This window comes from Rousettus aegyptiacus, unplaced genomic scaffold (assembly GCF_014176215.1).
Source record: "Rousettus aegyptiacus isolate mRouAeg1 unplaced genomic scaffold, mRouAeg1.p scaffold_m13_p_5, whole genome shotgun sequence".
Taxonomy (NCBI): domain Eukaryota; kingdom Metazoa; phylum Chordata; class Mammalia; order Chiroptera; family Pteropodidae; genus Rousettus; species Rousettus aegyptiacus.
Genome location: NW_023416308.1, coordinates 60,542,445 through 60,566,665, shown reverse-complemented (window position 1 = coordinate 60,566,665; position 24,221 = coordinate 60,542,445). Strand labels below are relative to the sequence as shown.

At 35.2% G+C, this 24,221-nt stretch overlaps 1 protein-coding gene and 1 pseudogene across 2 annotated transcripts; both read left to right on the top strand.

Annotated features, from left to right (window-relative positions):
• Positions 1 to 13: 13 nt before the first annotated feature.
• On the top strand, positions 14 to 24,221 carry KDM4D (lysine demethylase 4D). 2 transcript variants are annotated; one of them, XM_036221438.1, is made up of 3 exons: positions 14 to 374; positions 1,948 to 2,041; positions 21,782 to 24,221. In XM_036221438.1, the coding sequence occupies exon 3, from the start codon at positions 22,101 to 22,103 to the stop codon at positions 23,673 to 23,675; it is 1,575 nt and encodes a 524-aa protein (XP_036077331.1). In that variant the 5' UTR covers positions 14 to 374; positions 1,948 to 2,041; positions 21,782 to 22,100; the 3' UTR covers positions 23,676 to 24,221. The 2 variants fall into 2 exon arrangements, with proteins under 2 accessions (XP_036077331.1, XP_036077332.1); XM_036221439.1 differs by lacking the exon at positions 1,948 to 2,041.
• Positions 10,319 to 10,437, top strand: LOC118603414 (annotated as a pseudogene).

The following is a 24,221-nucleotide window of genomic DNA, read 5'->3' as shown; positions in this document are numbered from 1 at the left end:
CGAAACGGCCGAGGGGGCGGGCGTTTGAAATCGGTGCGTTAGAGCAGACCCTAAACATGATTTTATACCTTCAAGAACCAATTACTTAATGTCTTTTCCGTCTATTCCTTCCCCGACCCCCTCCCAGACTCCTTCATTCCAGTACTGCGTGGACGGAAAGCCCCGGGTAGCCGACACCACGTCCCCGGGTAGCGAGAGAGAGCGTAGAAAAGGATTACATCTAACTGTTTAAATCCAACGGCTCCTGCTTCCTTTCTCCTGAGCTAGACCCAACAAGCCTAGAGAGTTGGGCTACGGAAAAAACTAGTATTTTCATTTAATTGGATATGAAGAAAGAACAAATATGTACGGGGGCAACCACGATCTTTATAAAGGTACCATTCCTGCCAAAATATTAGTCTGCAAAGCAAAGGTTGTATTCGTATTGTTTGGTAAAATTTTTATTTTAAAAAGCTAAGTTCTAGCGGGAGGGGAGTTGTCACTATTAGAGATTCATTTATTAATTGCCTTTGAGCGTTAAGAACGGTGGGCCCAACTGCCTGGAGCACGAGGTGTAATTATTATAAGATGGCTACTCATGCGTTAGATGAAGTTTTAATAAGACAACGAACAGGAAAAAATAAGCATTAATTGTTCTTTCTCCTCCCCGCCCTCCCCCTCTCAAAAAAGAAAACAGTCTGGGAGTGGGGATCTTGTTCGCTTAGTTTATCTTGGTATCTCATCACAGTCCTTGACTACAGTAGATGTTTAATAATTTGTTAAATAAATGAAAATCAACTCCCTCAACTTAGTTTCAAATGTAAAGAGCTCATAAAATTGAACACTAAAATGCTTTTTTTCCCTAGAACTCTTTCTTTGAAACTTTTAAACAAAGTAGAAAAACTCCCTTCCTCCTAAAGTTCAAGATGCGAATCTTGACTTTTCTTACTGAAGGTATTCCTCTAGTTTTACACATCTCAGTAAAGGACACTACCATGCTAGTTACTCAAACCTAAATCCCAAGGCTCCTAATTAAATACCTTTTCTTTCACTCTTCACATCCAGTTCCTTTGCAAGTTTTGCCAATTCACCTTCCAAAATATACTCTCAATTTAATTCTACTGCTACTATCCTTTTCCACCTGGATTGTTTCTGTTTCCTAATGGATCTTCCTGCTTCCTCATTTGTCCTACATTCAATTTTCCATATAGCTGTGAATTATAAATCAGGTAATGTTACTCTCCTGCATAAAAATCCATTGCAGTTAGAATAGAAATCAACTTTCTTAATGTAGCCTGAGAACCCATCAGGCCTGGCCTCCTGCCTATCTCCCTGACTTCACGTCTAATCAGTCACTCCTTTATACACTAAGTTCTGGCCACAGCCAACTGGGCATTTCTATTTCACAAACAAGGAAAGGTTCCTTTATACTTAGGTTTTCTCTGCTGCTTGTGCCCCAAGGTAACTATATTACTGTCCTTCAAGTCTCAGTCCAAATATCATCTCCTCAGTGAAGTTTTCCCTGCCATCTACATTTGCATCCCTACTCCTCCAACACACACATACTGTCATATCACTCTTTTCTTTTCTTTTCTTTTTTTATAATATAAACCTACCTGAATTTATTCTGTTCATTATTTACTTATTGCCTTGCTTCTTGTCTGAGAAGCAGCATTGCAGTTATTAAGAGAAGGAGATCTGTAGCCTGCCTGGCATGGTTCTAAATTCTAGTTTTGCCCTTTCCTAGCTGTGTAACCTTAGGCAAGTTATTTTCCGTTTTGTGCCCTCAGTTTCTTCATATAAAATGGGAATAATTCTAGCCTGTACTTAATAATGTTATAAGAATTAGTGAATTTATACTTGTAAAGTGCTTAAAACTGTCTCAGCAAACAGTACTTGCTAAGTAAATGTTAGCTATTATTATTATTAATATTATTTTTATTATTATTGTCTATCTTCCTGTATTAGAACGTAAGTTCCAGGAAAGCAGGAACCTTGTCTCTCTTGTTCACTGGTGTATCCTCTGCATATAGAACAGTGCCTGGCACATAATAGGTGCTGAGTAAGTATTTGTTGAATGAATGAATGATTGATGCACTTTGAAGTGGAGGAATGAAGTAACAATGACAAGGTGGTGACAATATAGAAAATACCCCTGCTTTTTATGTTCCAATTGCCCATATCAACCCTGAGCCAATTACCCTGATTCATTTAACTACTGGCCCACCACCTAATCTTTTGATCATCAACCATGATTAAATAATCACCCTAATTTCATTAACACTAACATAATCAGTCCACAAAATTAAAAGCTTTGACTTAAATGTTCTGAAAGTATTAATTAAAAAAGGAAACTAAAAATGTTTTTACTTTGGTGTTTTAAAAATACTAATAAGAAAATGAAACTGTAAAGCTTTGGATTTAAATGCTTTGAATGTATTAGAAAAAGAAGTGAAAAGTTTATTAAAAATTTTAAATTCACTCTATCAGCTACCTTTGCTGGCAAAAATCGTAACCCCCCAAGAATTCTCATTTTAAACCCATTACCACAAAAAAACTAGTTGGTTTCTTAATTTTGCCTCCCAGACCTTTTATACTCTTCAAATAGTTTATTTTTCCACTTTGCTGTAGTATGATTTCCCACATTCCTCTCTTTCCTCAAATCTACATGCCTCTTCCATGCTCTTTTCTTTCCCCATCCTCATTCCCTGGGAAAATAAAACCTCTTAAACAAGGATTCCTCAAGCTCCCCAGCAGATCTACCAAGGTGCCTTTGACTATATGCTTAGCTTTCCATGTTTAGGAGCGATGCCATGACCCAAACCTTCTCCCTGTGCTCTGGATTCTAATCCCTCCAGCCTGCTTAGTGACTGGCATCCTGTATTTCCTGTCTCTCATTACCTATTAATTCACCCCTTACAGATCATTCTTACAAGCTTTTGGATATGCTATAGTATATTTTAACCTTAAAAATTGCTTCTTCATTTTAATATGACAAAGTAGTATTTTAATTCAATGTGAAAAGGATGTTTTGTATAATAACTGTGATAGGAAAACTGACTGTTCTTATAGCACAATGTAATGTAGGAATTCCAGGGTTAAAGCTTATATGAACACTATGTCCAGTTGAATTAAACACCCAAAAGGAAAAAGTAACTGTAGAAATCTAAGTAGAAAATTTAAGATTATTTATACAACCTAGGGTTTGTAAGAGACCTTTTGATCAAGGCCGAACATCTAAGGGCTATAAAGGAAATAATTTTTAAAATTCATCTATATAAACTTTTAGTTTTATGGCAAGAGTTGCCAAAAACAAAATCAAAGATAAATGCCAGATTAGCAGGTCAATTCTGTAATGTCTCTAATGTATAAAGGGTAACAACTACCACTATTACTACTGATACATATAGTATAAAAAATACCAACACAACCCAGTAAAAAAATTTAACAAATGTAAACAGGCCATTCAGAAAAGGCAATTCCAAATAGACAACATAAAAAACTCTCAACCACCCTATTAAGAAAATGAAAGTAAACTAACAACAAATTATAACATTATAGCATTGACTTGGCAACAATTTTTAAAAATTAATAATACCTTCAGATGGTTTTGGGAAAAAAGGAAATCTAGTCAGACAGTGTGGAGGCGTTGACTCCATTTTTCTCACAGTAAAAGTCAAAAGTGCGTACAACAACTTAGGCTCTCCCTAACCTAGATGACCTCTCTTGATCATGCCTCTCTAGGTTGCTGGCCTTCCTGTTGTTTGAGCATAGCTCCTGCCTTAGGGACCTTGCATTAGCCCTTTCCTTGGCAAAGAACACTCTTGCCTGTCTTAGCCAAGTCTTTGTTCAAAGGAGGTCAACCAACCATGTCAACCTTGTTTAAAGTACCTTCCTCCACCTTTGTTAGTATCCTCGAGTTCCTTATATATCTTATCCTGTTATACTTTCCCTTTTTACATAGTGCATATCATTTTCTATGATCCTACATAATTTAATTATATTATTTCTTTCTCTACCTATCCCATGCAGAGTATAAATTCTACAAGGGCAGGAATCTGTGTTTTGCTCAGTGGTGTAGGCCATACATCTAAAACAATGCCTAAAAAAGTTGAAAATCACGTGATATCACTTATATGTGGGATATAAACCTAAAAGCAACAAATGAACAGGACAAACAAGCAGAGGCTCATGGACATGGACAATAGACTAGTGGTTACCAGAGGATGGGGGGAGAAAGAAGAGGGGAGGTAGACAGGATAAAGGGGGTCAAATATGTGATGATAAAAAGAAATCTAACTGCAGGAGGTGAACATACAGTGTTAAATGTATATACGCCTTACTGTTAAAGTGTATAGCTGAAACTTATTGGATTTCATTAACCAATGTCACCATAAAAACAAACAAACAAACAAATAAATAAAACGATGCCTGGCATCAACGGGTATCCATAAACATTTTCCAAGTGAGTGAATAAATGAATAATTAATGAATGAGTGAATGAGTTTTAATAGGAAAAAAGAAATCACATTTTGATGTTAAAAGTTTTGCCTTACTCTTTTTATATTTTAAAGGAGAAAAAAGTAATTTATATTTTGCTATTTTGAAATTCATATTTGAAATGAAGATACAGAAAAATGATTTCAGGAAAGAATCTCTAAATAAAAAATCATGCGATTATCAGGCTCTGTATGTCCCTCAAAATTCTCATTTTATTAGCCTACCTGTAATCCAAACACAACTCTGATCACTTTTCCCAATTCTAGTAAATCTCATTTACAAAGTCACCAGTCCACAAAATATGAAAATTTATCTTGAAAATGTTACTTTGAGGCTTTTACTAAGAAAATGGAGAAACCACAGTGGTCACAGTGAGAATTTACATTTAAAAATAAAATAATATAGATAATGGCATCTGTGTTAAATGTTTAACCCCCAAATTACTAATTTTCTGATATAAAGATTGTGTTTTAATTGTTTTAACAAGCGAAAAGAATAGAAAAATAAAGTAGCTTGCTTTCTACTAACAAAATCTTGATTTTGAATGAAGATGCTCTGGACATAGATGATTTCCTGGAGATAGCCTCAAAATGAAATTTGCTGATCGTCCTGGCTAGATTACTGGATAATATTATAATTTAACCTCCTTTTACCTAATCTGAGCACACAGCTACCTCACTAGCTGGCTAGTCCATTATTACTATGACAGTTAAAAACAAACATATTAAAAAACAGTTAAAACTAAACAACTAAAATGTAGAAAATCACGAGGTAGAAAAATATACCAGGCAAATTCTAAACAACAACAAAAAACTTTATATAGCAATATTGATTATCAAAAGTATTTTTAAAATAGAGTAGTGTTAACAAGGATGTTAATAGGGGTATTGCACTGCATCACAAAGAAAATCCACTAGGAAAATATTATAATCATGAATATATATGCAACTACATAACTGCATAGCCTGGAAAAATATGAAATAAATAAAAATAATTAAAAGGAAAAACTGAGAAATCTATAATTGTAGTGGGAATTTTTTTTAGCACAAATTCCTCAGATTGATAGAACAATTTAAAAACATTTTTGAATTATGTGCGTGCCTATGTATTTATGTTTTACCTATATATGTACATGAAATCCTTCAGCCAAAACAGGAGAATACACATTCTTTTCAATAAACAGTGAACTTTTACAAAATTTAATGAAATATAAAGCCATCAAATAAATTTAAATAAATACTTATGTATTTATTTCTAAATGATGTTTACTCTTGCCAATTTTTGAACTCTATGTAAATTTTCAAAATGTTAATATAAATGAATCATGTGTTCTTCAGTGGTTTTTTCTTCTACTTTATATGTAGCTGCGATATACTACATAGAATATCATTGTGTAAAAATACAGTGTTTATTCTAATAATTATGTTTCCAGTATGAGTATATTACAGATAATACCACTATGAACATTCTTGTATATGTACAGAAATGCATGTGTGTACATATCAGGAGGACAGTAGTTCTCCTTGTTCCATAATCTCACCACATTTGATATTCTCCAATTTTTAAATTTTAGCTCATCTGGTGGGTTTATAGTAATATCTCACTGAGGTCTTAATTTGCGTTTCCTTTTCTATCTTTATTGTCCATTTGAATTTCTTCTTTTATGAGGTGTCTGTTCAAGTCTTTCTATTGAATTGTCTTCTTATTGGTTTCTATGAGTTCTTAATACTTTCGGCACCAGTTCTCTGTTTTCTTTGTGATACAGAAGTATTTCACTTGGCTGCTTTTTTGGTATATTTTGATATGTAAAAATCTTTAATATGAGAGTAGTTCAATTTATCAATCTTGTAATGCATGGCATTTCTTGATTAAGGAATTCTTCCTTACTTTGAGGTTATGTTGATATTCTAATATATTATCTTCTGAAGGTTTTATAGTTATGCCTTTCACAGTTCCACCAGGAATTCATTTGTGTGCATGGAGTCATAGAGGGGTCCTGAAATCTGGTAAAGCAGGCCTTACCTTGTCTCTCTCTTATGAATGCTTTGCTGTTCTTGGCTCTCTGTACTTCACTATAAAATTAAATGTCATGTGCTACAAAAATCCTTTTGAGATTTTTATTGGGATAACATTGAATATGTAGATCGATTTAAGAATTGACATTTCTACAATATCGAGTCTTAAATCTATTAACAGATTATGTTTCTCCATTTATTTAGGTCTTCTTTAATTGTCTCTAAATAAATTTATATTAATGTCTTCATAGAAATCTTGCAAATTTTTGTTAGCTTTAGTTTTAGGTACTACTTAATTTTTAATGTTATAAATGGCATCTTTCTTAAATTTTGATTATTTGTTGCTGGTACATATAAATGTAATTCTTTTTATATGTTGCTATTTTAAGTTCAGAGACCTTGCTAAACCCTCTTATTAATTATTAATTAAAATAGTTAATTTATAGATCTTTTGGAATTTTCACATATACAATCATACCTATGAATAATGACAGCTTTGTTTCTTCCTCTCCAACATTTTTTCCTTTCTCCTCCCTTTTTATCCTTGCCTTTGTATGTTAGCTAGAACATCCAGGACAATGTTGAACACAGGTATCCTTGTCTTTTTTCCTGACCTGAAAAGAAAAGTTTTTACCTTTTTACTATTAAGCATGATGTTTACTGAAGGTTTTAGATAGTCACTCTACTCCCTACAATTTTTAGTTTGCTAAATAAATGGTGAATTTTATCAAACAGTTTTCTGCATTTAATGAGATTCTCTTTTAATCTGTTAGTGTGTGTTATGATATTAATTTATTTAACTATCACCTAACCTTTCATTCCTAGAATAAACATCCTAATAATAATGAATATATTGCAGGAATCAGTTCACTCAGATCCTAGTTAGGACTTTTGCACCTATGTTCATAAGTGAGATTAGCCTATTATTTTCCTTTCTCATAGTGTGCTTGTTAGAGACTTGTATCATAAAGTTTTTATCATAAAATGTGTGGGAAATATTCTTTCTTTTTTCCTTCTCTGGGAAAATTTGTTTAAGATTGAAAATACATTTGCTGGTGTACCCATCTGGACCTAGAGTTTTCTTGTGAAAAGAATTTTGACTACTGCTTCAGATTCTTTGATGCTTGTAGATCTACTCACATTCTGTTTTTTTCTTGTGTCAATTTTGCAATTATGTTTTTCTGAGAATTTATTTCATCTGAATTGAAAAATATATTGGCTTAAAGTTATTTATACTTTATTTCCTTTTTTATGTCTGCAGCATCTATAATATCTTTATATAATATCCGCAGCATATATAATATCTTTATCTTTCCTGACACTGGTTATTTGTGCCTTCTATTTTTGGTCTTTACCATTTGCACTAGAAATTTATTATTTCACTAGATTTTTCAAAACACTAACTTTTGGTTTTATTTATCCTCTTTGTTTTATATTGTTTTTCTATTTCATCAATATCCGAACTTATTTTTATTATTTTCTTTCTTCTACATTCTTTACCGTACTTTTTTTCTGACTTCCTGAGACGGGTGCTCAGCTCATTTAATTTTCCAGTCTTACATTTCTTAGCTGTTTATTTAAACCTATCAATCTTACCGTTTACCAGCATTTCACAAGACTTGAAATGCAGAGTTTTCTCATTTAGTTTAAAATATTTTCTTATTTCCATATTTATATCTTTCTGATTAAAGGTTTATTTAGAAATGTGTTCTTTCACAAAATTGGGGGTTTTCTAATTATCTTTTTAATATTAATGTCTCTTGTTCTGTGGTCAGAGACTATGTCCTGCCTACTTTCAACTCTTCGAGATTTGTTAAAACTTATTATATGGCCACAATTTTATGGCCAAGTTTGTAATATTTCCATACTGCTGGGAAAAAAATTACAGTTTTGGATTACAAAGTTCAATATATGCCTGTTAGGTCAATTTTTAAATTGTTTTGCTCAAATATTCTATATTGCTTTTCAACTCCTTGATCAGTTAGTAGGGTCCTGGTTTATACCCATCTTCCTTGAGTACCCAGCATTCTCTAAGTATCTCAGATTAAGTGATAGATGATAGGATGTAACTTTCTGTCAAAGTTTAGAACCATTCTTATTAAAATATGAAATAAATGTAGAATTTCTACTAACTTAGTCAACATTTAACATTTTACTAGAGGTCATATTTAATCATATAAGACTTCTATTTCTGCCTAGCTCCAAAATTTAAAAAAATAAAAAAGAAGAGCTATGAGTACTGTAAAAGAAGAGATATACTTTCTTGTATTTTCTTCTGAAAATATTATCTACCTGGAAAACTCTAGGATCAATGGTCAAGCTTGTAGATAGACTAGGAAATAAAAGGTATAAAGTTTGAAAAGAGATGAAAGATCAATAAATATTAAAAATTAATAGAAAAACATGTTCATTCACATAGCACTCAAAAAATTATAAAGTTCCTAAGACTATAAGGAAACAGATACGTTATCTTTATGGATACAATTCTGAAACTTTATTCAAGTACACACAAGATTTGAATAAATGGAAAGATATACCAGTTAATGGGTGAGAATGCTTAATATAGGAGCTATGTTCACCCCAAAGTTTTCTTTAACTTCACGCGATTTCAATTCAGATCAATAGGATTTTTATAGAACTTGACAAATGCAGTCTAGAATGAATACTGAAGTTTAATTCTATGTATCTAGCCAGATTAATTCTGAAAAGGGTGAATAAGGACATGGTGACTTGCCTTGCCAGTTGTCAATCCTTAGTGTAAAGCTAGGTAATTAAAATGGGCAAATAAATCAGTGGACTTCAATGAAGAGTTTAGAAGGAGACCTGTGCATATATTGGAACATGGCATGTGAGACTGCAAGATTCCAACTCAGTGGGAGAAATGGTGGTAAACTATTGGATTTCTGCAAGAATATCCACCACCAACAACAATATAGATCCTTATCGCTCGAAAATAATGACAATGTTCTAAGTGGGTGAAACAAATATAGATGAAAACCAAAGAAATTAAAACAATTAAAAGAAAATAAAATCTTTGTGACTTCAAGGGAGAGTGAATTACTTATACAGGACCTAAGGGAACAAATCATAATGGAAAAGATCAATAAGTTTCATTATTTAACTTTAAAAAATATTTTAAAAAGACACTATAAGCAAATTAAAATAAAGATGGTGGGCTGGGATAAGATTATTGCACAATACAATAGACAGAATTAGTATCCCTAACATTCAAGTAACTTTTACCAATCAGTAGAAAAAGAAAAACAATCTAACTGAAAAAATGAGCAAAGGATATAACTGGTAATTCACAAAACTGAAACTCCCACAAGGCCAATAAATTAATGGAAAAGTATGTTACCTCGTAAGAAAAGAGGCCACACAATATTAATAATAATACAAAAGATAAATAAAAAAAATTACCAACAGCTAAAAATTTGACATTATCAAGTGCATCTACTGTGTGGAAAAAGAAACCCTCCTACTCTGTTAGTGAGTGTATTAATTAGGAAAATCACTAGGTAAAGCAACTTGACATTGTCTAATAAAATATAGCATGTAGCTTCTATATTACCTAAAAAATAACACTTCAAAATATCTACCCTAGATAATTTTTCACATATAATTACAAGGACATGTAAAATGCAGCATTGTTTATAATAAAAAATACTGAAAGTAATCTACCCACCAAATAGTGAACTGCATGAATAAAATATATTCTTATGACAGATTATATGTCTGTATATATCTTGAAACAATGTTAAGTTTTAAAAACTGCAAAAATGTTTGCATATTTGGTATAAATCATTTATATAAAATTAAAAATAGTCTACAGCCATGCCACCCTGAACAAGCCTGATCCTGTCTGATCTCAGAAGCTAAGCAGGGTCAGGCCTGGTTAGTACTTGGATAGGAGATCACCTAGGAAGACCAGGTGCCGTAGGCATAAAAAATTGAAAATAAGAGATCATAAGCTGACAAGGTCCTTGTCATCTGTGAGGTCAACCAAGGGTTGTCTCGCCAAATAAATAAAATTTTAAAATGAATAAAATTTAAAAATAAATAAAATTAAAAATGGATATGCCAAACACTATACACACATACACACAAAACTGAAAAGATACCCATAAATAGAAAATGCACCAAAATCATAGTTGTTGCTTATGAGGCTGGGAAGGAGTTAGGATTTGGGGTTTGGATCCACAAGGGACTTTCACTTCATCTGAAATATTTATTTCTTCTTTATAAAAGCACTTGAAGCAAGAACAAGACCTTCAAATGTCTGTTGTCACTTCTTATATTCAGCATTACACTGGGGATTCTAGTTAGGGCAATAAAACAAAGAAAAGAAATAGAGGGAATACAAATCGGAAAGAAAGAAATAAAACTATCTTTATTGACAGATGACATGATTTTAAATGGAGAAAATTTCAGGTACCACTAAACTATTAGAACTAATAAACGAATTCAGCAAGATTGCAGGATACAAGATCGGAATACAAAAATCAATTGATTTCTGTACACTTGCATTGAAGAATATGAAGATGAAATTAAGAAATCAGTTCCATCACATAGCATTCAAAAGGATAAAATGTTTAGCAATAAATTTAACTAAAGAAGTGCAGGACTTCTACAGTGGAAACTACAAAGCATTATTAAAGAAGAGCTAAATAAATGGAAAGATATTTCATATTCATGGATCAGAAGACTTCATATTGTGAAGATGACAGTATTCCCAAAATTGATGTATGGATTCAGTGCAATCCTTATTATTATTCCTGCTGGCTTCCCCTCCCCCCCCACCAAAAAATTAAAAGTGGATCCTAAAATCGATATGTAAACACAAAAGACCCAGAATATCCAATCAATCTTGAAAAAGGACAAGAAATTTGGAGACTCACACTTTCTTATTTCAAAACTACGAAGCTGTAATAATTAAATGCTGGTATTATAGAATAGCTATATAGTAAAATGGAATAGAATTGAAAGTTTAAAATCAAATACATTTATGGTCTGTTGATTTTAACAAAGTTTTCAAGACAATTCAACAGTGAAGGAATAGTCTTTTGAACAAATGTTGCTGGAACAGTGGATGTCCACATACAAAAGAATTAATTTGGATCCCTACCTCACACCAGACATAAAAAATTAGTCAAAATTGATCAGAGAGCTAAAATGTAAACTAAAAACATAAAAGTCTTAGGAGAAAATATAGGAATATATCTTAATTACCTTGAACTGGGCAATTTCTTAGATACAACATCAAAAGCACAGCAATAAAATTAACAAATTGGACTTCATCAAATCCAAAAGTTGTGTACTTCAAAAGACATCATTATGGAAGTGAAACGATAACCCATAGATAAAATATTTGCAAATCATATATTTAACAAAGGAATTATAACTAGTACATATAGTGTGACCTCTTGTAACTCAATAAGACTAATGACAAAAAAATGAGCAAAGAATTCGAATAGAAATTTTTTCCAAAAAAGATGTAGGAATGACCAGTAAGCATAGGAAAAAATGCTCAACATCATTAATCATTAAAAAACTATGAGATCTGACTTCATACTAACTAATAGTGCTATTTAAAAAAAGACAATAGCAAGTGTTGGTGAAGATGTGGAGAAACTAGAACCCTCATATATTGCTGGTGGAAATTTAAAGTGCTGCAGGCACTTTGGAAAAACAGCATAGCAGTTTCTCAAAATGTTAAACATAGAGTTACCTTATGACCCAGTCATTTCATTCCGTGGTATTTATCCAAGAAAAATAAAACTGTATGTTCACACATTGACTCATACGTGAGTGTTCATAATGGCATAATTCATGATAGCCAAAAGATAAAATCAACCCAAATGTTATCAGCTGATGAATGGATAAATCTAGTATATTCATAACAATAGGATATTATTCAACTGTAAAAAGAAAACAAAATACTCATATGTGCTATAACATGGATGAACCTCAAAAAACATGTGGAATGACATAAGCCAGACACAAAAGACCACATTTTGCATTTATGCGGAATGTCCAGAATAGGTAAATCTGTAAAGACAGAAAGAAAATTAGTAGTTAGTTGCTTAGAGCTGAACATGGAAATGGGCTGTGGCTGCAAGTGGGCACCAGGTTTGTTTTTTTATTTTTATTTTTTTGAAGTGATGAAATGTTTTAAAATTAGATTGTGGTGATGGTTGCACAGCTCTGTAAATATACCAAAAAAAAAAAAATCATTGAATTGTACACTTATGTTATGTAAATTATACCTCAATAAAGTTGTTTAAAAAACCATTTGAAACAAATATGACAAAATATTAAGATGTCAGTTCTGGCTGGTTGGAATTGGTTGGAATGCAGGTTTTGTTATATATTCTATTTTCTCTATTTATAATGTTTCTCAAAAATAAAAAATTAAGATACCATGAATTCCTGGGCCCCAATTTCAAGTCAGATAGATGCATACAATTATCTTGCCTTCAGATACCAACAGTTGTCCCCATTCCCAAAAGAAATGAGTGGATTCTTGTCAGAGCACTCTCAGTGAAGTCTACCAGGCAGTCAAAGCAAATGCAACCTTTAGCGCCTGACTCTTAAATGTAAGCCAAGAATAACTAGACATGAGGAGGGCATTTCACATGAAATAGGGAAACCAAAAACATCCTGGAAAGGTGAACTCAGAGGAAACAGATGCAATGTAGAGAGCAAACAAAACTTGAAAAATCCTGTATTTAGTTGGTACTTGTAGAGAATGAAGAGAAAATCTGTAGCCATGGAAAATAACAGAAATCTAATAAAAGGAATATTTAGAGAACAAAAAAAGAATTTGTGGAAATTTTGCTACAAAGTTTGGAATATAACAAAAGAACAAAAAGATGGAAATAAGAGAACAAAGATAAAAGGAGAGAATCAGTCCAAGAGGTTTACTATCCAACTAATTGTATTTCCAGAGAGAGAAAACTGAAAATATAGTAGAAAGGAGTATATTAAAGAAATGAGAAAATTTCACAGCATTGAAGAACATGAGTTTCTGCATTGAAAGTCTAGCAAAATAGTTGACAAAAAAAGACTTACTGATCATATCGTAAATAAATCTCAGAAAATAAGGTGCAAATATCTTAAAAATGTTCAGAGAGTAAAAACAGGTTGCACAAAATCAATCAGAAAACAGACTGCTTTTGGATTTCTAGAAGCTAGAATTCAGTGGAACAATGTCTTTAGAATCCTGAAAGAAAAGTGTAAGGGTAGAGCAAAGACACTTTTAGACATGCAAATTCTAGTAGATAGTTATATTTGTGACCAACCAATAACTTTAGAATTACCTTTTTATATTAGGAGAAATTCCCACATTATAAGCCCTGCCTTGCCAGGATTGAAATCAGAACTCAATTATCCAACATTAGTTGCAGCAAACATAGGCATATGACCTAAGCCCTTTCAATCAAATTGGAAGACCTCAATTTGAAGAAATGTGAGGAAGTTAATTTTGCGCAGTATTTGTTCCTAAAGGAGGATGGTGAGTGACAGCTTTCAGAGGCAGCAGTGGCTGCTTATAATATGCTGTTTGTATTCAACACTTCCTACCATGTATCTTTCTCCTCTATATCTACACTCTTAGATGTTTCTAAATAGGAAGCGCACACCAAATATTGGCATTCAAGACACACAAGGTACATGAAAAGTCACCTTTAAAAAACATGTATTTTCCATGCATCATATCAAGATGGGAATGTCGAAGCTTGTGGGACAGAAACATGTAGATATCTTGGAGAGATAAGCAAGCACATCTCACGGAAAGGATTTATTACATTAGACAAGTATGCATTAGAGGTGAAAGCTGTCAAGTTAAACATTCTGGAGAGCTCCCACCTCAACAGTTTGTATTAAGAACCCAACAAATGGCCCAGGCAAATAGTGCTCATAGAGTGTAGAGGACAGAATGCTCACCAGGGTGTGTGGTTGGTAAGGAGGATGCCTCAGGTCGATTTGTCTAGAAGGCAGTGGTTATAACTTATAAAAGGGAAGAGAAATGAAGGAGGAAAAGCATAAAGTCATGGCAAATGACTAGAAGTATTGGACTAGAGCCAAGAGTTTGTGTAAAGGAACTATTGAGGGATATAGTTAAGAAAACAAAGAGATAAAAATGATTTAAACACAATCATTTACTTTGCTTCTCCCCAAACTCCACTGACGTGATAAGAACAGGATTTTTGTTTGTAAGAAATAACTTACAAAGAGAGAAATAGTGAAGGTGATAAGATAGTAACAAAGTTTGAAAACTGATGGGCAAGTAAAAACTGATTTACCAAACACTGAAAAGTTGAATCCTAAATTGTCAGTGGGAAAGCCAAGAAGCAACACAATTTTCTCTACAGAACCCCAAAGGCATAGGATCTCATGGCACAGTATACCTCTGGATGTGGCATTTAAAATGATAAGGAGGATTTGTTGAACTAAGAGATTAAAACCTTAGATCCCCTCCCTTCCTTTGGGCAGCAGGGTAAACTACTCCTCTCTCACCCTGACAGACAGCTTCATTTTCTAGAGAGAGGAAAAAGGTTGTCTATGAACTGGGAATTTCCAGGAACCATTGAGGATGTCATTGTCATAGGGGAAACAAGTTGATGTAGTGAACTTCGCAAGTTGGATATTGGAAATTTCAGGACATTTTTTACATGTGGTGGGGAGACCAGGCCTGTCCCCTCCAAGAGGAAGATTGGAAGATCCTGCCTGTTCTCTCTAAGAGGAAGATTAGAAGATCCTTCCCTCTTAAAGATGACCTGCCCTACACATGCTCACATCAAAGGTTCACCCTGGAAACAGCCCAGCCAGATCACCATACTGGGAAGCATAATCAATAAGCCTTTCTACTCACCCTGAGCTTCTAATCAGGTTTTTATGCTATACTCTACATTTCAGCCAACTATTAAGGATCACCAGACATTTGAGGAAAGACTTCAACCTGAAAGATAGAAACCACACCAAAACAAACCAAAAATAAATAAATAAATAAATAAATAAAGTAAGTAAGTAAGTAAGTAAAAAGAAATTTCAGAGAAACAGACCATGCATGGTGGGGGAGAAACCACAAAAACCATTAACATTTTAGTATTTTCAGAGAGATAGAAGAAATGCACACATAAATAAGAACAGCATAAGAAAAAGGAGGCAATAAAGGAAGCTACATACGCAAAAATCTAAGGGCGCAGAAATGACCTGTTGTAAATTACAAATTCGATAAGAATGTAAAAGACAATAGTAGGTTTGGAAAATAAAGATGAGGACATTTTTCAGAAGATGGAGCATAGTGATAAAGGGATAGAAAATTGGGAGAAGAAAAGATACAAAAATTAGAGGTCCAATCCATGAAGTCCAATATCCAAATAATAGGAGTTAATGTACAAAGGAAAAAGTATAGGAAGCCATCAAAGAAGGACCTGTAAAGTTTCTCTAAAACTAAAGAACCTGAATTTTGAGACTGAAAAAATGTAAGGATGCTGGGACAAAGAAATGTTTTTTATAAACTAAGAGCTAGAAAGAGAAAACACAACAAAAGTCATATATAAAGTACTAGGAATCAGATGTACATTTTCCATCATTTCCTCTCATACCCACAAGATAGTAAAGAATAATAGTAAAGTTGATAAAACAAACAAAAACTCAGAATTAAAGGTATATTTAAAATAAGAATTAAAAGTACAATTAACATATAAAAAGAAAAAACTATATCTGCCTCTGAATGGTGAAGTAACTTTCTAAACATAAAAGCCAGGACAGATTTTACAAAGGAAAGGATAGACTCGATGACATAAAACATTGAAAACAAAATTTAAATAAAATATAAGTTAAATGGCAAACTAGGGAAAAACAATTAACATACCTAAAAAGGGTTTAGTATGTAAAATAGTCATGAAAAATATGTAAATATTCATACACATGTAAAATAATATGTAAAATATTCCTATAATATGTAAAATGTTCATATAAATAGATGAGAAAAAAACTAGAACCCTATTAAAGAAAAGTGGCAAAGGATATGAAAAATACATATGATGAAATCCAGATGCCTAATATTCATGAGAGAAAAAATCAGTCTTAGCGATAATCCAGGAAATATTAATTAAAACTTGAGCTACACTTTTTCACTTACCAAATTAGTAAAAGTTTTTTGTTTTTGTTTTTCAAAAGTAAAGTTACTAACGATGAGGATGTACAATGATACTCATATTCTTTCAGGAAAGTTTTGGCAATATATGTAAGGATCTTAGAATACTTAAATTCTACAATATAGTAATTTCACTCCTAAATATCTAACCTAAGGAATTTAATTGATTCAACCAATATTTTATTGGATATACTGTTTTAGGTATAGAAATATAGCGTAAATACTTATAAGTGATTAGTAATAAATGTGGGAAAGTGAAAGCAAAGTAACTGTCCAATAACAGGAAAGTTTAGTCACTTATCTCTATATAATAAAATTTATTTAACCATCAAATGTTATGGTTATAAATTATTTTCAGTGAATGTTAAGTAGAATTTCTAACTTGAGAAAAATTTATTGAACATAGCATTTAGATATTGACTGTCAGCAGAAACAGTGGCTAGTATCTAAGACATTTTGACAACAATTCCCATTTAAAATAATAGATTTGAAATATTCATGCAACAAGAAAGACAAAAAGGCTATCTATCCTGCTACCCTGAAATTGGTAAGCAATGCGGACAATAAGCAATCTGGACAATGGCTACAGTGAAAGAGGCTATTAAATTTACTTCACTTCTCACTTTCTCCAGCTTAAAACACACACACACACACACACAGGGAAGCTTGGAGGAATTATTTTTAAGAGATAAAAAGGTAAAGCTTCTTAATTTCCAGATATCCATCAAGTTTAAGAAACCAGGTATTTTTTAATCATTGTGATAAGAAGAAAATACTTTTCTTCAATTGTCAGAACTGTCAGTTTTCCTTAGATGAAGAATTTCTGTGTTACTATGGATACTATGGATAAAGATAAAATGGAAGAGTATCTGAAGTGCAAAGGTACTTATTCTCAACTGGTACCTGTGGCTTCAATTGAAAGAAGCACGAAGGCAGTCTCACAGTAAAAGCAGCCATTTGAGACTGATAGAAAAGTGACCCATTTGTCTGGAACACTGAAGGAACGTCACTGTCATTGTGCCTGGCCAATTCTGAGCAATATGTTTTGAGCACAGAGTTACACTTACTAAATCAGAGTATTTTTTTTTAATGCTTACTATCTGAAGAATAATACATATACACATATATTATTTATTATATCTATATATGTGGTGGCCCTGTCTTATTCTTTCTAGAATTCTTAGAAATGTAGAAAGGAAATAATTTGGTTTTTAAAACAAATACGAAGTACTGAACTCAAAGTTTATTTGTGTATGAATAATTCAGTAAGAAATGAGTGCTTGGTAGGTAGACAGAGTGAAGGGGGTCAAATATGTGGTGACAGAAAGGAATCTAACTATGGGAGGTGTAAATATATATATCTTACTGTTAAAATGTACAGCTGAAACATATTGGATTTCCTTAACTGACGTCACCACAAAAATTAATTAATTTAAAAAATAAATAAAAATTAAAAAATAAAAAATTAAATTGACAGGTCTGAGACAAAGAAAGAAAGAAAGAAAGAAATGAGTGTTTGTGTGATGTTCATAGTCAGCATTTTATTATTTCTTAGGAGAAAGGCCCTTGGCATGGTATATAAGTTTCTCATATTTAACTCTTCTTCGAAATCGTTCCACTTTTCTTTTTTCATTTCTTTAGATCAAGTTTTTAGGTAGAAAGAATGAAATATTTGGTTATGTATTCCAAAATACATATGAAGAATTTGTAGTAAAATTATTGTAGAAGAACTTTAAAGATTAAAAATTAGGGTGAAATGGGGAGACTGTCACATGATACAGGTAATCCTGGCACTTGTAGATCCTCAGGGTCTAGCTTAGGTGGTTAGGTGGTAACAGTTCTTAGTAGAAGAGGAAGGTAAGCTGGATCCTTGGAATCTTAGTAAGGAAGATAAGAAGAGCACAGGAAAACTCTCTGGGGTGTATAGATGTCCTTGGGGTCTCACATAGACTATCGTGGGATCCCTTGACAGTCACCAACTATGTATCTGGGGAGAAGGAGATGTAATAGTCTAGGGGGGAAAGGACTGCCACCCTTCAAGTCTGACAGCTTCCTCCACAGCTAGAACAGAGTTACTGTGACTAGAAGAATTGCTAAGAAGACAGCATGTAACCCAAAGACAAAAGAATGGCTGGCAGATGATATGGAAAGGTTAATGTCGGGCTCCCTAGTAAAAGAAAAATTACCTAGACTCACCAGTCAGGAGGTACAAACATGCCTACTGCTAGGAAACTTCTTAGAGATTTTGAGTCCACTTAGAGTCACCTTACAAAATTATTGGAAATTTCTGAGGTACTGGTTCTGGATAAATTCCCTGGAAGTTTACCAGAAACCAAGGACAAATCACCCCGAAGTCTCCCCCATAAGACCACAAAATATCAGCTTGCCTGCCACTGCTCAAAATAATAGACCTCCCCCTACCCGCCCTCCTCCACCCCCCTATCTTCCTTGGTCTCCTAGAGTCTTGGTGCCAGAGGTCCATTCAGACAAGAGGAAGCTAGGGCTGGGGACCACGATTTGGCTTCTTTGACCAAACATAAATCCTTTTTCCTTTGTGCCTAGGTCCTGGGGCAAAAATAGCCAAGGAAGAGCTTGCTCTCTGTAACCACTGGCCTGTGGCTTTTATAAGTATATTAAACCAATGTTTACTGCTGTCCCAAATGCTAATGCCAGGGGCCCTCTGAGTGAGCAGTGCAGTTCTTGGCACCTCTGCCCTAGTTACATCCCATGCACCAAGGAATCTGCAGAGGATGGGATAAAGAGAATTGGTACGCTGATAACAAAGAAATGAACCTATTTACTAAAACAAGGAAGGGTGGTTCAATAGGAAGAGAAAGCTGATTGGATCAGTTGTGATTGGACTAGGGCTAATGGATTAGGGTGGGACCGATATGACTAGAATTTTGAAGAGATATATATGGGTTCTGATTATCAGTGCGTGTTTCATTTGGAGATGTTTTCTTGAAGGAAAATCATCTCTATTTTTATCTGAAACAAAACTATCGATGGAGACCTTACTGAGGTGGTGATATTTGACGTGAAACTTGAAGGAGGTAAGAATTGCCTGTGTGCAAAGACCATCAGGCAGGAGAGTCCCAGGTTTTTTTGAGATACGGACAGGAATATGGTTGGAACTGAGAGAGCAGGAGTGGAAGAGGCGAAGTAACAAGGTAATGGGCCAGATCATATAGGGAATTTAAGGACATTTGAAGGATTCTGAGTAGGATGGGGTACATGTGCCCAAAGTTTGAGGAGAGAAGAAGGTGAAATAGAATGTTTGGAGAGTAGAAAAACTTAGAAATTAAGAACGTAAGTGGATTAGCAAACAGTATTAAAGGACTGATACTTGAGACTGTGTTAATGAAATAGTTTTGATGCATCTTTTTTTCTAACATTGAGAATGTTTCTTTTGACTATTAAGAATGATATTTGCTATTGAAACTCTGTACCTTATAGGAATTTTTGTTAGTGTTTTACAAGTAAAGAATTTTAAAATGAATTGATGTTGAATTTCATCAGATGCTTTTTGGTAACTATAAGGTGATATATTTCATTTCTTTCATTAATATTGCGAATTATATCATTAGATTTTCTGATGTTGAATCATCCCTGCATTCCTGGTATATATCCTATTTGGTTATGATGTATTATTCTTTTAATATATTGGCATATTTGATTTGATAATATTCTATATAGCAAGCTTTCACTTATACTTATAAGAAAGATAGCCTATAGCATTATTTTATGTTGCCCTGTTCTGATTTTGTTATCAGAGATAAGAATAGACTCATTTGAGTAGCTCTCCAACTTGCTATACTCTGAAATAATTTGCATAATAAGAGTTTCTTAAAAATTTGCTAGATTCACCTATAAAATGATGTGATTCATGGTTTTTTAGGGGTCATATTTTGAACAAGATTTGTACTGGAGTATTCAGGCTTTCTAGCTTTTCTTGCATCTGTTTTGGATATATTCTCTCTCTAGAAAATTATTCTCTTTTGAAAATTTTGTTGTCAAATTACTAAAGTCCTTTTTTGAGATTATAAAAAATTATTATTATCTTACTAGCTTTGGGCACTATTTAATTTCTAGTATTGTTTATTTCTACCTTTTTTTCATGATGAGTTATGCCCAGATTTGTTGCTTTTATTAATATCCTTAAAGAACATTTTTGGTCATCATCCCTCTGTTTTGTATGTATTATTTTCTATTAATTTTGTCTTTATTCTTTGTTATTTATTTACTCTTCCTCCTCCTCCTATTTTCTAGCTTCTTTAGTTGGATGTTTAGTTCATTTATTTTTAATCATTCGTTCTCTTCCTTTTAATACAGTGAAATATATCCCTTACTCTTCTTTAACGCTTTTTACCCTAAACTCTATTTTTTAAATAAACATACAGAAATTTGTGAACATCATCATAGCTTCACGAATTATCCATTAACTATTCTGATGGCCATATAACCAGCACCTAGGTTCAGAGAACAGTCTTTCTCTTTCCCAAAGGTAACCACTATACTGACTCTAACACAGATTACTTTGCTTCCTTTTAATCTTTATGTAAGCGTAATCATGGAATAGGCATTATTTTGAGTAGATAATTTAGCTCAGTATTATGTTTATAAAATTATTCCTATATTTCCATCTAGTTTTTGTTCATCCTCATTGCCATACTATATTGTGTTGTATGAATACACCACAATATATTTACCCATTCTACTGTTGGCGGACATTTGAGTTGTTTCCAGTATGTGTCTACTAGAAATAATGTTGTTATGAACATTATTGAACGTGACTTTCAGTGCACAGCTGTACACATTTCTTAGGCGTGCGGTAACAGTTAGATCATAGCACTTGCATATGCTCTCTTTTACACGTGCATATGCTCAGTTTTAGTAGATACTGTCCAAATAGTTTTCCAGGGTGAATGTAATGATTTCCATTCTTTCTACTATGGTATGAAAATTCCAACTGTTCCATGTCCACACAATCTCTTGTACTGTCAGCCTTGTAAAATTTTAGCCTCTCTGTGAATGCAGTAATATTCTATGGTGGTATTTTATTCGTTGTTCCCTAGTAACTTTTTCTAAACATTAATTTTCAATCTTTCTGTATTCTTTATTTTAGGTTCTGAAGAAACTGCATTTGAGAGACCCACCCCAGGACTGGGTAATTCAATAGACCTCAAGAGGACAGAGCCAGGTACCAACTGAGAAAATCAGAGTTGCAGGTTCAGCCACCATCACTCCTGGACAAAGCTTCTGCCTAGAGTGGAGTCCACTGGTGAATCAGCAAGCCTAAGAAACATTATATTCTCATTTGCATTAAAGTCCACTGATGGGTTCCTGCTGACTCATAGATATTCAAACTCATTTTTGAAGAATAGCTTTTCTAGCATACTCAACTATCCAAAACATACATAAAATCTTGGGAGTTTGTTGCTTAAATGGAAGCTATGAAGTCTAAGGCCAACTGTGCCCAGAACCCACGTTGTAATATAATGATATTTTATCCAACCAAAGAAGAGTTTAATGATTTCGATAAATATATTGCTTACATAGAATCCCAAGGTGCCCACCGAGCTGGCCTGGCTAAGATAATCCCACCCAAGGGATGGAAAGCCAGACAGACCTATAATGATATCAATGATATCTTAATACCCAGTCCCCTCCAGCAGGTGGCCTCTGGCCGGACAGGTGTGTTCATTCAATACCACAAAAAGAAGGCCGCCATGACGGTGGGGGAGTATCGCCGCTTGGCAGACAGTGGAAAATATCGGACTCCACCACACAAGGATTTTCAGGATTTGGAGCGAAAGTATTGGAAAACCCGCCTGTATGATTCACCGATATATGGCGCGGACATCAGCGGCTCCTTATTTGACACAAACACTAAACAATGGAACCTTGGACACCTCGGAACCATTCAGGACCTGCTGGAGCAGGAGTGTGGAGTTGTCATCGAAGGCGTCAACACACCCTACCTGTACTTTGGCATGTGGAAGACCACCTTCGCTTGGCACACGGAGGACATGGACCTTTACAGCATCAACTACCTGCACTTCGGGGAGCCCAAAACTTGGTACGCGGTGCCGCCAGAACACGGCCAGCGCCTGGAACACCTGGCCAAGGAGCTTTTCCCGGGTAGTTCGCGGGGCTGCGAGGCCTTCCTGCGGCACAAGGTGGCTCTCATCTCGCCCACAGTCCTCAAAGAGAACGGGATCCCCTTCAGTCGGATCACTCAGGAGGCTGGAGAGTTCATGGTGACGTTTCCCTACGGCTACCACGCTGGCTTCAACCACGGCTTCAACTGCGCGGAGGCCATCAATTTCGCCACTCCGCGGTGGATCGACTATGGCAAAGTGGCCTCTCAGTGCAGCTGCGGGGAGGCCAGGGTCAGCTTCTCCATGGACGCCTTCGTGCGCATCCTGCAGCCAGAGCGCTACGAGCTGTGGAAGCGCGGGGAGGACCGGGCCGTCGTGGACCACGTGGAGCCCACGGCGCCCGGCAGTCGCGAGCTGAGCGCCTGGAGGGAAGGACGGGCGCCCCGGAGAGCCGCGTTGGGCCTGAGGCACCTCCCGCCTCGCCCGGCCCCGAGCACCCCTCGGCCGGTGGCCACTGGCAGTGGACCCCGCCGCTGCACCCCTGTGCGCCAGGAGTCCCCGCGTCCCTCGCCGGCCCGGGTTTCTGCCTCTGCCTCTCAGTCCAGAGCTGCTGAGGCCCACAGCTCTCTGTTGCCAGACTCATCCCCGCCACCAGCCACTGGGCGGTCTGCAGCAGATCTCCAGCCAACTGGCAGACGTGCTCGTGGTCGTCGACCTCGGGAACAAGGAATTCAAGAGTCCGTTGTCCAGGCCCGGGCCAAGAGGCGCCTCTCAGGGGGTACAGCGCGCACAGCTCAGGATCCCGAGACCCACCCCCTGCCTGCTGATGAGCCCCGCATGGGCAGCCCTGCAGCTCTGAGCCCTGGGTCCCCGCATCCTGCAAAAGCTTCTGGGTGCTGCAGTGCCCCTGTCCCCTAAGCCCAGTTCCCCACTGTTCTTGTTGTGGAGACTCTTTAAGACTGGTCATAATTACATCTTAGAATTTTGGGCGAGTTTGTAGGTCACTGGTCTTGCATGAGTCCCGGTGTTGCCGCTGTATGGGCTGAGTCCTTGGTATGTACCAAATTCACCATACTTTGTTCCTCCCAGAACCTGGAATGTCTTTGGATACTGCCTACTCCTGTGTTGCCAACTGAAGTTTCATCCGCTGGACACTCCTGTGTGTCTGCAGACTAGGTTCTGCTGACTTTGCCAGAGCCTGATCTACCCAGACCCCCATCCTCTGGGACAACGATGTATTTGCCAAACTTCTGAAGAACCCCGGGCTTTGGTCTCCACCAAACTCCCTCCTTTTTCCTCCTCCTCCTCTCTCTTCTCCTTTTGTGCAAAACTAGGCCTTTTTGACCAATTAGGTCAATAGAATCTCAGAAAATAATTTATGATCTTTCTGAGTTATTAATGTATTTAAAATGTGTTATCAACAGTACTTGTTCACCAACTTATTAAAGGCAACCAAAATGTTAA

Coding starts and splice junctions, on each gene's coding strand:
- KDM4D (XM_036221439.1), top strand. CDS start 22,101: ATGGAAGCTATGAAGTCTAAGGCCAACTGTGCCCAGAACCCACGTTGT.